Raw genomic sequence first — 13,948 nt, 5'->3', positions numbered from 1 at the left:
CTGGACAAGCACAAGTCCATGGGGCCGGTTACGCTGCATCAGAGGGTGCTAAAGGAGTTGGCAGATGTGATTGCAGAGCCATTGGCCATTATCTTTGAAAACTCATGGCAATCGGGGGAGGTCTGGATGACTGGAAAAAGGCTAATGCAGTGCCCACCTTTAAAAAAGGGAAGGAGGAGGATCCGGGGAACTACAGGCCAGTCAGCCTCACCCCAGTGCCTGGAACAGTCATGGAGCAGGTCCTCAAGGAATCAATTCTGAAGCACTTAGAGGAGAGGAAAGTGATCAGGAACAATCACCATGGATTTACCGAGGGCAAGTCATGCCTGACTTATCTAATTGCCTTCGTGAACAAGATAATGGCTCTGTGAATGAGGAAGCAGTGAAGTGTTTCCTGCTTAGCAAAGCTTTGATACGGTCTCCACAGTATCTTGCCGGCAAGTTAAAGAGTATGGCTGATGAATGGCTATAAGGTGATAGAAGCTGGCTAGGCGTCGCGCATCATGGATGGTGATCAATGGCTCCATGTCTAGTTGCAGCCGTGGGGAGTGCCCCAAGGATTGGTCCTGGGCTGGTTTTGTCAATATCTTCATCAATGACTGGAGGATGGCATGGACTGCACCCTCGAGCAGTTTGCAGATGACACTAAACTGGGGGAGTGGTCGAACGTTGGAGGGTAGGGATAGGATATAGAGGGACCTGGACAATTAGAAGATGGGCCAAAAGAAATCTAATGAGATTCCAACAGAACAAGTGCAGAGTCCTGCACTTAGGAGGAATAACCATGCACTGCTACAGACTAGGGACCAAATGGCTAGCAGCAGTTCTACAGAAAAGGACCTATGGTTACAATGGACAAGAGCTGGTATATGAGTCAACAGTGTGCCCTGTTGCCAAGAAGGCTAATGGCATTTGGGCTGTATAAGTAGGGGAATTGCCAGCAACGAGAGACGTGATCATTCCCTCTATTCAACTTGGTGAGGCCTATCTGGAGACTGTGTCAGTTTTGGGCCCCACACTAAAAACGATGTGAAAATTGGAAGTTCAGTGGAGGCCAATGATCTAGCGCGCTGGACACATTTAGAGGAGGCTGAAGGAACTGGGATTGTTTAGTTTGCAGAAGAGAAGAATGAGGGGGGATTTGATAGCTGCTTTCAACAACCTGAAAGGGGGTTCCAAAGAGGAGGGATCTAGACTGTTCTCAGTGGTAGCAGATGACAGAACAAGGAGAAATGGTCTCAAGTTGCAGTGGGGGAGGTATACGTTGGATATTAGGAAAATCTTTTTCATTATGAGGGTGGTGAAACACTGGAATGGGTTTCCTAAGAAGGTGATAGAATCTCCTTCCTTAGAAGTTTTTAAGATCAGGCTTGACGAAGCCCTGGCTGGGACGATTTAGTTGGGGATTGGTCCTGCTTTGAGCAGGGGGTTGGACTAGATCAGTGCTTGCCAAACTTTAACAACGTGTGAACCCCTTTCGCTAAAATGTCAAGTCTCGCACCCCCTCCTAAAAATAAATATTTCAAGGGATTTTCTCCTTTACCTGAGTATAAGTTATAAAAGCAGTGATCTTGGAAATATTAAATTTGTTTTTGTGACATGCTTATTACACACTATTTATTATTAATTATTATTTATCATTATAGTATTTGGATTACATTATGAAAACGGCCACACTCTCCCAAGATCTCACTTTCATAGCTTGTATCACTTTGAATAAGCCTGTTATAAGACAAGGCTCCTATGTTTTAGCAAGGAGTATCAGATGTGAAACAGCACAAAGGTATTTAAGAAGCCAACTCAAAGAGTTCCTCCTACACAAGCATTCGGGTCTTGAGCAGTCCAGGCAAACAACGCATGTTACACAGAGCTTAAACTTGTTCTTCATAATAATTTTAAAAACAACACTACCTGCCTATTTAATTTTAAAAACAGCAAAATATATCCCTTTCCATTATTTATAAGGAGTCTTGAAGTTTAAATCTCCCCAGTGTGATAGATATGCTTGCTTTGATCTGCTTAGCTCTTGGAAGTCCAGGCGCTTCGGGCTGCTGGCCCCATGCTGCCCGAGGTCCCTAGGGACAACTCTGTCTGCCATTAGAGAATTTTTCCCTGAGAAACCCCTGTAACATTTCACAAACCCCAGTTTGGGAAGCACTGGACTAGATGACCTCCTGAGGTCCCTTCCAACCCTGATATTCTATGATTCTATTATTAGGAACAGCTTGGGCCAGATCCCCAGCTGCTGTCAACTGAAACCGCTCCACTGCAGTCACTAGGTGACACTTATTCCCCCCAGCTGAGGAGCTGAGCCCTTGTGAAGGCTGAATCAGGCATTTCTAGCAGAGCTGGTGCATGAAGGGGAGTGTATGTGCCAACAGGAGTTCAAGAGGGTTGAGCCAGTCTCTTTAATGAAACAAAATATGCCACTGAATACAAATCCAGCTGAAACGTGCCTGGGGAGGCCCAGAGAAGACTGGCAGGTAGGGCCCAATCCCACAGAGGCAGGGCCCTATTGAAGTTAATGGAGCTCTGTGGGGAGGAGGGGGCTGCTTTCTAGAGTTCTGCAGACTGGGCAGCGCCGTGCTGCGTCCCTGGGGTGCAGCAGCACGTTGCTGGGCAGCAGGATTCTGGCCTTGAGCTGCAGATCTCCCCGACTTGAGTGAGGGATGTCACTGCGTTTTAGCAGAGGGCACAGAAACACACAGCCACGGTGCATCCTCTCCATCAGTTTACCAAGGAACCTGCGGTTCCCCACTCCCAGCAAGGTAGCAAATGATTGGTGCTGAGCACCAATGGGCTTCCTGAACAGCTAGCAGAGCCAGTCTATCTGCTCCTGCCAGCTCTGGTTCAGTTTAGCTGTTTCTTTCTCTTGTGGCAGACGCGCAGCAGAGGGTCCCGGCTCAACATCATAATCATCGCTGAAGGCGCCATCGACAGGAATGGCAAACCCATCTCTTCCAGCTACGTGAAGGATGTAAGTGACACACTCTGGGGTGCGTGCTCCTTTGCTGGGGGGCTCTGGAAGTACATTGATCTGTAACAGACCTTTTCTCTGCTCTCTTTCCTCTGCTGAACAGCTGGTTGTCCAGCGCCTCGGCTTTGACACCCGAGTGACCGTCCTTGGTCACGTGCAGCGTGGCGGGACCCCCTCGGCATTCGATCGCGTGCTGGTAGGTACAGTCGGTTTGGCTGAGAGGGGATTTGTGTGCAAGCAGGCCCTGTGTGATCGCAGTGACGGGGCTGGCGTGCCTGCATTTGGGATGGTGAAATCCCAGCATGATGAGCAGGAAGTGGGCCCCTGGAAGGTTCCCAATGCGAGGTGCACTTACTTACAGGCTTGGGGAAATGCCTGGAGTCACATACAGTGCAGCATTCATTGGCGCTTGACCCTGTTGTGCAGAACAGAGACCGGCCCCCTCCTAGTCCACTGCTAACTGTCCTAGTCTTAAATAGCCTAGTAACGAGCTGGGATCCTAATCATCTAAATTAGAGAAACAAACCCACTGAGTCATAGAATCCACCCATCTCTTCCCTGCCCCCTCGGAGGGGCCGTGCCGGAGCTTTGTCCAGTCGCCCGTGGCTTTGATACCTGGGTGGGGAAGTGAGTTAACAAGTGGGAAATGTAGCTGTACTGTCTGGTGCTCGAGCACAGAATTAAAACCACCCCTGCAGGAGTTGCAGCAGGACCTGTCTCTGTTGGAGGGGTGGGGGGCAGGGGCTCGCTCCCTGGGAGTTTCTTTGGCATGTGGGTGTCTGGAGGAAGATCTGGGTGGCTGCTGGATCTTTCAGTGGCAGTGGTCAGGTACATTTGTGCCTCACCAGCTCAGTCTTTCCTTAGCATGTGGTGTGTTTTGTGTAGCCAAGCCTGTGCGATGCTCTGATTCCCACTGGCGTGTCTGTACGAGGCTCCCCGCTAGCATGGCTGCCTCTGACAGGTGGGCTGAGCCATGCAGCGGGGCACGTGGCAGCAGCGGGGCCCGCACTAGAGAATCAGCCATCTTAGCAAGGTTCCTGTGTCCTCCGCAGAGCAGTAAGATGGGGATGGAGGCCGTGATGGCGCTGCTGGAGGCCACGCCTGACACGCCCGCCTGCGTGGTGAGCCTTTCCGGGAACCAGTCTGTCCGCCTGCCCCTGATGGAGTGTGTCCAGGTGGTGAGTATATGGGGCAGCTCTGGGTGGACAAGTTCTACTGCTCAGTTTGGCCTCCCTCTCTTTTATACTGTACTCTGCTGTGGCACATGATAGCAATTGGCAATGGAGAAACAGCACTCGAGCGTCCAGAACAAATGGAGGATGGCCCCAGAGATCTGCGTATTCTAGTTATGCGCAGGTGGGGTTTTGTGTGTCATTAGCCAGTTGGAGTCTGATGCACACAGATCCCCTGTAGCTCGAGATTTAAAGTCCCAGTATGTCCCTTCTGCTGTCGTCCACAGCCTGAGTCTGTATGTGTGTGGGAGAGAATCCATTGCTGGCCTTGTTCTGCCCTGTTTGCCCCCTAGCCAGGCTTGGGGGTTACTAAGAGATAATCTGCCAAGTGTGATTTCATTTTCAACCGTGTCTCACGTTTCGCTGACTTCCCTTGAATTACGTGGGTTTTTCTTTCTTACTGAGACTTCTCCATCAATTTCTCTCCCCCCACCCGCCCCAGACAAAGGAAGTACAGAAAGCGATGGATGAGAAGAGGTTCGAAGAGGCAATCCAGCTCCGGGGGAGGTGAGGCACCCTGATTATGGCGGAGCAGCAGCTCTGCAATGGCTATGGTGGAGAGTCACTCACCTTTTTTAAGATGACTATTCTAACTACTGTACAATGCACATGCTCACTCAGATTGCTTTGAAACTTGCTGTGGCTCATGGGGATGTGGCATAGGGTCAAAGGTGCAAATCTGGGGTCATTTGAGCAAGGAGTTTCCAAACTGCAGTCCCTCTGCCCCCCAAGGAAATCATGTATTTACAAAATCACCTGGTTCTTCTAACGGTTTTTGTGCACATCTGGTGCCCAGGCGATCGCTCTGATCCTCCCCAAACCGATCTCACTCCTTGGGATTGATCTCAGCTTGTGCACTGCACCCCTGGCACTTTGGGGGAGAGATGCTGACAGTTACTGAGAGGTGAAATTCGGAACTGCAGGGGGGTGAGAGCTAAACTGATGCGCCCAAGAGAGTGAAATGCGTGTGCATGAGGCCCAGGACAGGGGCAGGGACTCTGCATCTCCACTCTCCCGCCCCTCCCTGCCTTCAGCTGGGCCTGGCCCTTCTCGTGGCACTGGGGGAGTGGGCAGGTGGAGGGAAAGTGGGGGTGGGAGCTGTGCAGGGAGAAGTGGGGTGGGAAGGGGGGATCAGAGCTGTGCAGTGGGTGAGGTTGGGAAGGTTTTATTGCTCTCCCCCCAACCGCCCCACATCCCTGCCCCTCAGTTCTATCCCCCTTTCAAAATACACCCCCCGCACCTGCTCCATGCTAATTCCTGTGCTGTTTCCATGTCCTCTGCCCAGCCCCTCACACTGCAGGTTCCCAGCCAACGCCTGCTGCCCACAGAGAGGAAGGCTGTGCGGGGCAGAGAGAGTAGCGACAAGCAGATGGCACAGGGCAGTGAGAGCGCTATGTGCAGCCAGGGCATGCTGGGGCTGGGTAGTTGCCACTACAGAGCCAGAGGCCGGGCAAAGGGACAGCTGGGCCGTGGGACATGGGGAGGGGCTGAGAAGTTGTTTTGAAAGCCAAGGAAATGGACTGCAGCAGCATCGTTAAAACACGGCTCCGGCTGCCTAGTGGGGCGGTGCCCTTCTGGAGGGCAGCTAACCCTCTGCCTCTGAAAAAAGCAGCTGGCGAGTGAGAGTGACGCCAGCCCCACACTGCAGCCTCCCCTGGCCTCTGCCAGCAAGGTCCCAGCCTGCTGCCCGCCCCCGGAGCAGCACTCTGCACACGCAGGGGACACAGCCCACGAGCCCTGCGGGGGACAGACAGACAGCCTCGCTTTGCTGAGACGACTCTCAGGCTCAGGCCAGGCACGGCGAACAGGAGCCACCTACCCCGGCCTGAGCCTGCTCCACACAACCCCCCAACTTGCTGCTCCCTCCCTTTCGCCCTGGCCGCGAGGAGCCCTTCTGAGATACTGCCTTCACTGACCGCTTGCTAAGTCCAGAGACCACTGCCACCTCTGCCAGCGGAGCACCAGCAGTCCCATGATGCAGTCCCTGTGCCCTGCCACTGACACACCCTGCAGCTCCCAGCGCTCAGGGCAGCCCTGATCCTCACAGTGCACGTGCGCTGTGACCACAACAGCTCTGCCAACTGCTCCAACTGCTCCCTCCTCCATTCACTACAGCTACTGCTAGCACAGCGACTGCAGCTGGGGGGCATGCAGAGAAATGCTGCAGTTCAGATCTGTGCAACACAACACAGACAACAAAAGGTTTTCTTGGTCATTCTTCGTGGCTGCTTCTCATCGCATGAGCCTGAGGGTGCCATTTGCACTGGCTATTGCCAGCTCCTGGGGGCAGAGTTGAGAGAGAGAGAGAGAGAGAGAGAGAGAGAGAGAGAGAGAGAGAGAGAGAGAGTGTGTGTGTGTGTGTGTGTGTGTGTGTGTGTGTGTGTGTGTGTGTTGCCTGGTTTGTGTAGCAGAGCTCATCATTGTGGAAGGGCATGAGGCATTGCTCGGCAATCTTCACTTATTAGCACAGTTTTGCAGGCAGTTAATTAGCAGCACAGCCCATGCAATCAAAACTGCACGTGGAGGTACTCAGCATTTCTGTTAGAAAATCCCGAAAGCAAAGTTCTTCTCACTCAGCCACCTTGACTTAAAATCTCGTTCATAAGGCGGGAACCTGGAATTCTGATGAGTTTAACATTAACTTAATCAAAGGAAAATGTTTTTGCCATTTCCTAAGGCTTTGTGAGTACTAAAACCTACCAAAACTGCCTTAAAAAAGATGAAATTGGCAGGGGGTTGCTCTAAATGGGAGAATTAACTGGGATCTGGGAGAGAGAGATTCAAAGTAGTCCAATGTCCATGCACAAGCAATGAAAAACACTAGTTTAAATTCTGGAAGTATGATAGCATAATGACATCGACTGTCTAGCCTTTCCCTCCTTGGGGAATGCAGACGCACAACTAGCTGAGATACGGGGCTCGCTCTTCGTTAGCTACACCCTGAGCTGGAGTAAGTTGGCATAGCTCTACCCCCTCCTGCCCACAACACCCAGTTCCTACAGTCTGACGCCTTGGAGCTGTTCTCCTAGGTACATGGCCCTGACCCCTCCCTGTTTAAATCTGTGATCTCCGGCTTGGGGCTGATCACTAACTCTGGAATGGATCCTGCGGGTGGGGTTCGATGTGATTGTGGTGTGGGGTGACTGGCTCATCGAGAGTGGTTTTCTTTCTAGGAGCTTTGAAAATAACTGGAACATTTACAAACTCCTGGCACACCAGAAAATAGCCCATGAAAAGGTAAGTCGAGGTGAGGGGGAAGGTGCAGAGAGTGCTTGGGCTCTTGGGTCTAATCTAGCATAGACTGCAAGTTATTAAAAACTGAAAAAAGGTGTCCACCCACCCGCATGCACCAATACATCTCCATGCATACACAGACACTGCCATGCGCCTGCACAGACATGTCCACATGCACGCACCAATGCACCCACCTGCATGCACTGACCCATCATGCATGCACAGACTCACCCACCTGTGTGCACCGACACACCCACCCAGGTGCACCGACACACCCACCCATGGATGTGCACACAGACTTGGTCTCAGTCTCATACCCAGATCCCCCAAAAGCATCAGGAGGCAGAGCCCAGGTTCACTCTTAGCTCAGGTAGCTTTTCAGTGACGGAAACCCCTCCTGTTAAGAGGGATGGAGATCTCGCTAAGGGGGTGGAGAGGAGCCTAGTGGGGAAGCTGCATGGTGGCTGTCCCTGGCAGCATGTGGTCCTTGGAGGGGGCTGGGATGGGGAGGGGGAGCCAAGTGTGCTAGGGGCTCCCTAGGGACAGGCAGAGCCGGTCAGTATCTGATCCTGCTCTCCCTGGGGCTCCCGCAGACAGCAAAGAACAGGCCGTGGTGCAGCAAGACCTACTCTGCACTCTCCCGCATCAGTGGGGAGCTGGTGAGCAGCTGCAGCAGGAAAGGGTGGGCTGCCCCTCCCAGCACCCCCGGCTCACAGCTGAGTGGCTCCTGGGGCTGCCGGGAGGCAGCACCCTCTCCCACAGTGACAGGGCTGATCCAGAGAACTTGTGGTCACAGTGATCCCTGGAGCCTCAAACCCCCATGGGTCATGGAGCAGAGTGCCCCTGGTGCCATCCAGTTGATGTGGCTGGGGGTCACCTGGGCTGGGGCTGGCTGGCGTGTGGTGTGGCAATGCCCCAGGCACACGTGTGCTCTCACTGCTGCGGCTGTCTGCGCCGACTGGTGCTGTTTGTCTCCCTTCCGGCAGACTCACTTCAGCCTGGCGATTCTGAATGTTGGCGCCCCGGCGGCCGGCATGAATGCAGCTGTCAGGTCGGCGGTGCGCATTGGGATCTCCCAGGGGCACACAGTCTACGTGGTGAACGATGGCTTTGAAGGCTTGTCGAAGGGGCAGGTACACCTCTCCTGTTTGCAGCTGGGGGCAGCTGGGGGCAGACATCGGCATGTACTTCTGGGGAACCTACTCAGGTGGCTTCGTATTAACACCCCTGGCGAGTATTTGCCACGTCACCAAGCCGTCAGTAAGCTGACGTTCAGTGAGATCGGCAGGCCGAGCTGAGCCAGCATGGAGAGCATAAACAGCCGAATTCCATCCTCACGCGCCCCCTCCAAAAAGTGCCATTATCTCACTGCCCAGAGCCAGGGGATTTGCTGACGGGTGTCTCAGGCTGTCGTCAGCATGAACCAAGACATTGCTCCTTGCAGATCCGCAAGGTGGGCTGGCACGACGTAGCAGGCTGGCTGGGACGCGGCGGGTCCATGCTGGGCACCAAGCGGTAAGTGCCACGGACGGGTTGGGTGAATCTGAGCAGTGCTTGCTGCTAAGCACAAAGAAAAGTGTCAGGGCAGGAGCAGAGAGACGGGGGCCAAGCGCAAGCTTCTGGAACTCCGTGACCTACTGAGGTAGGGCTGGCCTCACACATACTCTGAGCAAACGCCCGTTAATCTCCTTGAAGCAAAACCTGTGTCTAGAACTGGCGTTCCTGCTGCAGAGCCATTGCAGCTCACTCCTGGGCTTGCCCCACGGCAGTCTAGGGGTCACTCCAGGGTTCGCTGGAGTCAACATCTCCCATTGCTGTTGAAAGGAGAAAAGGCCCCATGTGAAAAGGAAACTTACCCAAAATGGGAGGCCGGGGGAGCAACTGGCCTCTTGGGATCCTGCTGCAGGGTGCATCCCTTTGACCTGGCAGTGAATTCATAGGGTAGCTGCAGGCACCTGTGTGGAACGAGAGCAAACACTGCCTGCTGTGGCCGCCTGTGTTGTCCATCCCTTTTGCACAAGGCGCAAATCAGACCCTGGGGCTCAGTTGTCAGGTGTCCTGGTGCAATGGCCTGAGATCCCTGGGCCTAGCTGGGTCACCAGGCTTCTCTCCTCCCTCCTGTCTCCACTCTGCTCCCCAGGCACGTGGCGTGATGTGGGCTCTTGGGTGACACCTGGGGAGCCTGCCTGAGTCCTGCACGGAGCTGTGCCTGGCAAGGAGCGTCTGCTTCAGCGCTAGGAGCACCGCAGCTCTGCAGAGCTCGGCTGGAGACCCAGGCCCCAGGATAGTCCCCAGTACCTTCTCACTGGGCTGCGGCTCTGGTGCATCCCAGCATGGTCGCTGGGCCTCTCCCAGGCTGCCAGTGTGTCCTAGAAAATAACACAAGTGAGAGAGTAAACTCACCCAGCCCCACTCTTTCTGCGCTACCCAGCACTGGAGTCCAGGGCCGAGCTCGCTCCACTTGCAGGGTGGGGCTGGCAGGACAGCCTTCGGTAAGCTGGCAGATTGGCTTCCCCACCATCCTTATCGGTGTCCTCCCAGCCCAGACAAACCGAGCTGTGAGTGCAGCTGCTAGCACCCCCGGGAGACTAGGAGCAGGTGAGTTTAACAATCCCTGTGGTCTCGCTGCTCCCTGGGGTGCTAAGAGTGCAGTTCATGCTCTGGGACCCAGTGAAGGGGTGTGTTGTGTGTTTGTCTGCTCATGTTCTTTTGAGAGAGACTTTCTCTCCTAGGGCATCTCAGGCAATAGCCAGATACCACTGCCCTATGCAGACCTCTTTGTTATAGATGTGAAGGCCAGAAGGGACTGCTGTGATCATCTAGGTCAGGGGTAGGCAACCTATGACACGGGTGCAAAAGGTGGCACGCAAGCCGATGTTCAGTGGCACTCACATTGCCTGGGGCCTGGCCACCGGTCCGGGGGACTCTGCATTTTAATTTAATTTTAAATGAAGTGGCTTAAACATTTTAAAAACCTTATTTACTTTATATACAACAATAGTTATATATTATAGACTTATTGAAAGAGGCCCTTTAAAAACCTTAAAATGTATGACTGGCACGCAAAACCTTAAATCAGAGTGAATAACCTTCAGAAGCACACCGCTTCTGAAAGGTTGCCGACCCCTGATCTAGTGTGACCTCCCATATAACACAGGCCAGAGATCGTCACCCAGTGGTACCTGCTTCAAGCCCGTATCTTGTGGCTGAGCTAGAGCATCTTTCCAGACAAGTTTCTCACCTTATCATTGCTCTGTTCATCCTGAACAGAACATAAGAACAGCCACAGTGGGTCAGACCAATGGTCCATCTAGCCCGATATCCTGTCTTCCGACAGTGGCCAATGCCAGGTGCCCCAGAGGGAATGAACAGAACAGGTAATCATCAAGTCATCCATTCCCTGTCGCTCATTCCCAACTTTGGCAAACAGAGGCTAGAGACACCATCTTGGGTAATAGCCATTAAGCACTAATGACTGGGTGGCAGGGAGGGAATTCTCTTGCCATCCAGTCAGGGCTGAGATTTCAAGTGACTGTCCCTTGATGAAGTGGGTTCCTTCTCACTAGTGTGTGCTCTTCCCTGGGTGTGGCCAGCCGAGCTCCTGGCTGTAGAACCAGTGTGCTGTCCGGGGTATGTTCTGCACTCAGTCACCCCCTTGTTTCGCTTCACAGAACTCTTCCGAAGACCTCCATGGAGAAGATCGTGGAGAACGTGCGGAAATTCAACATTCACAGCCTCCTTGTCGTTGGAGGCTTTGAGGTGGGGTGAGGCTGCCAGCCCCTTCAACCATCTGTTGGGCAAAGTGGGCTGGTGAATTATTTTGTATGACAGCAGAAACTCAGCGTTACGGATCCCTTGGGACTTGGGAATGGAGGTTGTTTGGAACTCTGGTGTCTTCACCTCCTACCTGTAAGCGGCTGCCCTGCACGTGAGGGTCGGGACAGGCAGCTGGGTCTAGCCCCCTGGCTGCAAGCGTGAGGAGTGAGGCACCCTGGGGCACCGTGGTGTCAGTGAGTGTGCAGTGCAGGCTGTGGCCCCTTAAAACTGAGATGCTCCTCCAGAGCCCAGAGTGTTGGCAGCCGCTCGGCCTCCAACTCCAGCAGTTCACACTCCAGGCCAGGCTCTGGCCACAAGAGAGAGGCTCCCGCCCCAGTGCCTTCCTTGTAGCATCAGCAGCAGCTTCTTTCCTAGGCTCAGACTGAGCTTGCAAGCTTGTTCCCCTTCTGACCGAGGGGATGAAACTAACACCCACAGCTTACAGGAAAGGGGCACAGACTCCAGTGCTGTTCCTGCTTTGCTGACTCAGGCTGCCAGCAGGGGCTCAGTGCTGTGCCTACAAATCTCAGCATCTTCACCTCCTAGCTGTAAATGGCTGCCCATGCGTGGGGTGAGAGGGGAAGAGAGTGGGAACAGGCAGCCCAGATGTGCCTACTTTTAAGGTGCAGTGCAGGCATAGTACAGTATTTGCCTTTTTTTTTGGTCTCCACTTCTGCCTGATCATGTTCTTCCGGTTCCACATGGTGTCCGGTTGACCGCTCAGTCCATAACTCTGGTGTTTGGGTCTTTGAGGTTCTACTGTACTTGTATTCCAGCTGAGATCAGGGCCCTGCTGCTAGGCACTAGACATGCTGATGGCAGGAGACAGTCTCCGCCTCAAAAGTTCTGAACAGACAAGGCAAAGGGTGTTCTAGCCCCATGTTGCAGATGGAGAACTGAAGCCCAGATGGATTAAGCACCTTGGCCAAGTCACACAGACAGTCTGTGGCAGAGCTGGGACTAGAACCTGGATCTCCTGAGTTTCAGCCTAGTGCTCTAGCCACAGACTCATTTCTGTGATGTTGTGTGTATCCCAAACTGCAAAATGTGGGTGCTCAATATGGCCCTGGACATGCTGTGCATGTGCAGCAGCTGCCTGGGTACATCCCAGCCTCACGCTGTGAGGTAGGGACCACAGCTATCCTGCCTGGGGTCAGAAGATCACAAAAGGCTGAACCCGTTCAAGCTGGATGTAGCATGCGCTTAGCAAAGTGCACCTGGCGTGAGGTGAGACACGAGCCCTGGGGTCTGCTGGGCATTGTTGTAACCTGGCTTCAGGCACCCCCTCTTGGCAGGCTCTACCAGCTCCTGCTCTAGGCCACTGCATGCAGGATGCTTCTCTCCCCCTCAGGGGGCCCACGAGCCTCCTTTCTAAACCAGCTGGGGTAAAGCTCTGCCCCTGTGCTCTGTGCCTTGAGTCTGGGTGTGAGTCATGGCAGCAGTCACTGCTCCTGTCAGTCATACGTAAGAATAGCACCGACAAGCTCGGCAGCTGATGAAGCCCCACAACCCCCATGTGAGCCAGGTATGTGTTACTAACCTGTCCTCGTCCTTGCCCCTCCACAGAGATGTATTTGGACCCATGCGCTGGATCTGTCTCGTTCTAGGCAGGCTCCACCCACCTTCACTGGCTCTGGCCTCTCAGGCCGAGACTCTGATGCCACTTCTAAGGAATAGGCCACTGTGGCCCAGCTGTCCTGAGCCCCCAGGACCAGTGCTGGCTTCCCAAGACAGCCCAGTCACTCAAGGACACCCACCCTAGAGCTCCACCCCAATGGACACTCAGGTTTATAGTTTAACCCTTCAGGGACACATGACGATTGAAGCAAGTTGCATGGAGACTTTGCAGACGAATTTCTAAACCAATCGCACTTTGCTGATAGACAAAACACAAGAGATACAGAGATGTAGGCAAACAAAGAAAGCCCTGTACGCCACTCCCTCCCTCAGGGTCCTCCCAACTCTGAGCATTCCTTGGATTTTGATCCATGCCTTCTGGGGTCCCAGTTCCCCCCTCTGGGACCCCTCTCCTCTAGCTCAGTCTTCTCTTCCTGAACGTGGAGTTTCCTCTGACTCTTTAAATAAGTTTCCTTTTCCTTGTTGCTCTCCAGCCATCAGGAGGTCCCACTTCCCCCAGCGAGGATATTCCTTTTTAACAGCAACTCGTAACACTCCTTGTCTTTGTTCCTTCATTTCTGCTGGGGATTTTCCATGGCTTCAACCCACCTCCTGCAGCCATCCCGGGGAACTGGTGTCTCCTCTGCTGTAGCCATTTCTTCGTTCTAGGGTGCTTCCCCCCGAATGGAAGGTTAATGACCTTGTAGCCAGGTCTCGGTGGAATGTGACAGACCCCATTAGCAGATGGCTGATTCAATATACAGAGATAGTTATACAGAGAGTTCATAAAATCAGTTCTACACGGACAGGTTCCCCAAGCCACTGCAGCCGTGTTTTTAGGAAGGGATGTTGAGCGATCTTCCCTACAGAGCTGGTGTTAGCACTGGGATTAGTTGCTGGCAGGCTCAGCGGGGAAAGCCAGTGGCTGAACTCAGCACTATTATTATTATTTATTACTGATATTGTGGTGGTGTCTAGGATCCCCAGCCATGGCCCATGACCCTGCTGCGCTAGGTGCAGCACACACAGAACAGCGACAGTCCGTATCCCAAAGGCCTAACTCTGTGGAACA

At 53.5% G+C, this 13,948-nt stretch overlaps 1 protein-coding gene across 1 annotated transcript in view; it reads left to right on the top strand.

The window, feature by feature from the left end:
- The window catches only part of PFKL (phosphofructokinase, liver type), a 52,568-nt gene that overhangs the window by 30,398 nt on the left and 8,222 nt on the right, over window positions 1–13,948 (top strand). Inside the window, 8 exon segments of the mRNA XM_032772460.2 lie at window positions 2,882–2,977; window positions 3,081–3,173; window positions 4,030–4,155; window positions 4,652–4,716; window positions 7,383–7,446; window positions 8,430–8,576; window positions 8,888–8,958; window positions 11,115–11,202. Coding sequence (XP_032628351.1) covers window positions 2,882–2,977; window positions 3,081–3,173; window positions 4,030–4,155; window positions 4,652–4,716; window positions 7,383–7,446; window positions 8,430–8,576; window positions 8,888–8,958; window positions 11,115–11,202 — 750 coding nt within the window.

The sequence above is a fragment of the Chelonoidis abingdonii genome, chromosome 8, assembly GCF_003597395.2.
Source record: "Chelonoidis abingdonii isolate Lonesome George chromosome 8, CheloAbing_2.0, whole genome shotgun sequence".
NCBI classification, from domain to species: Eukaryota; Metazoa; Chordata; order Testudines; family Testudinidae; genus Chelonoidis; species Chelonoidis abingdonii.
Note: the sequence above shows the minus strand (reverse complement) of the source record. Positions and strands in the feature narration are given on the sequence as shown.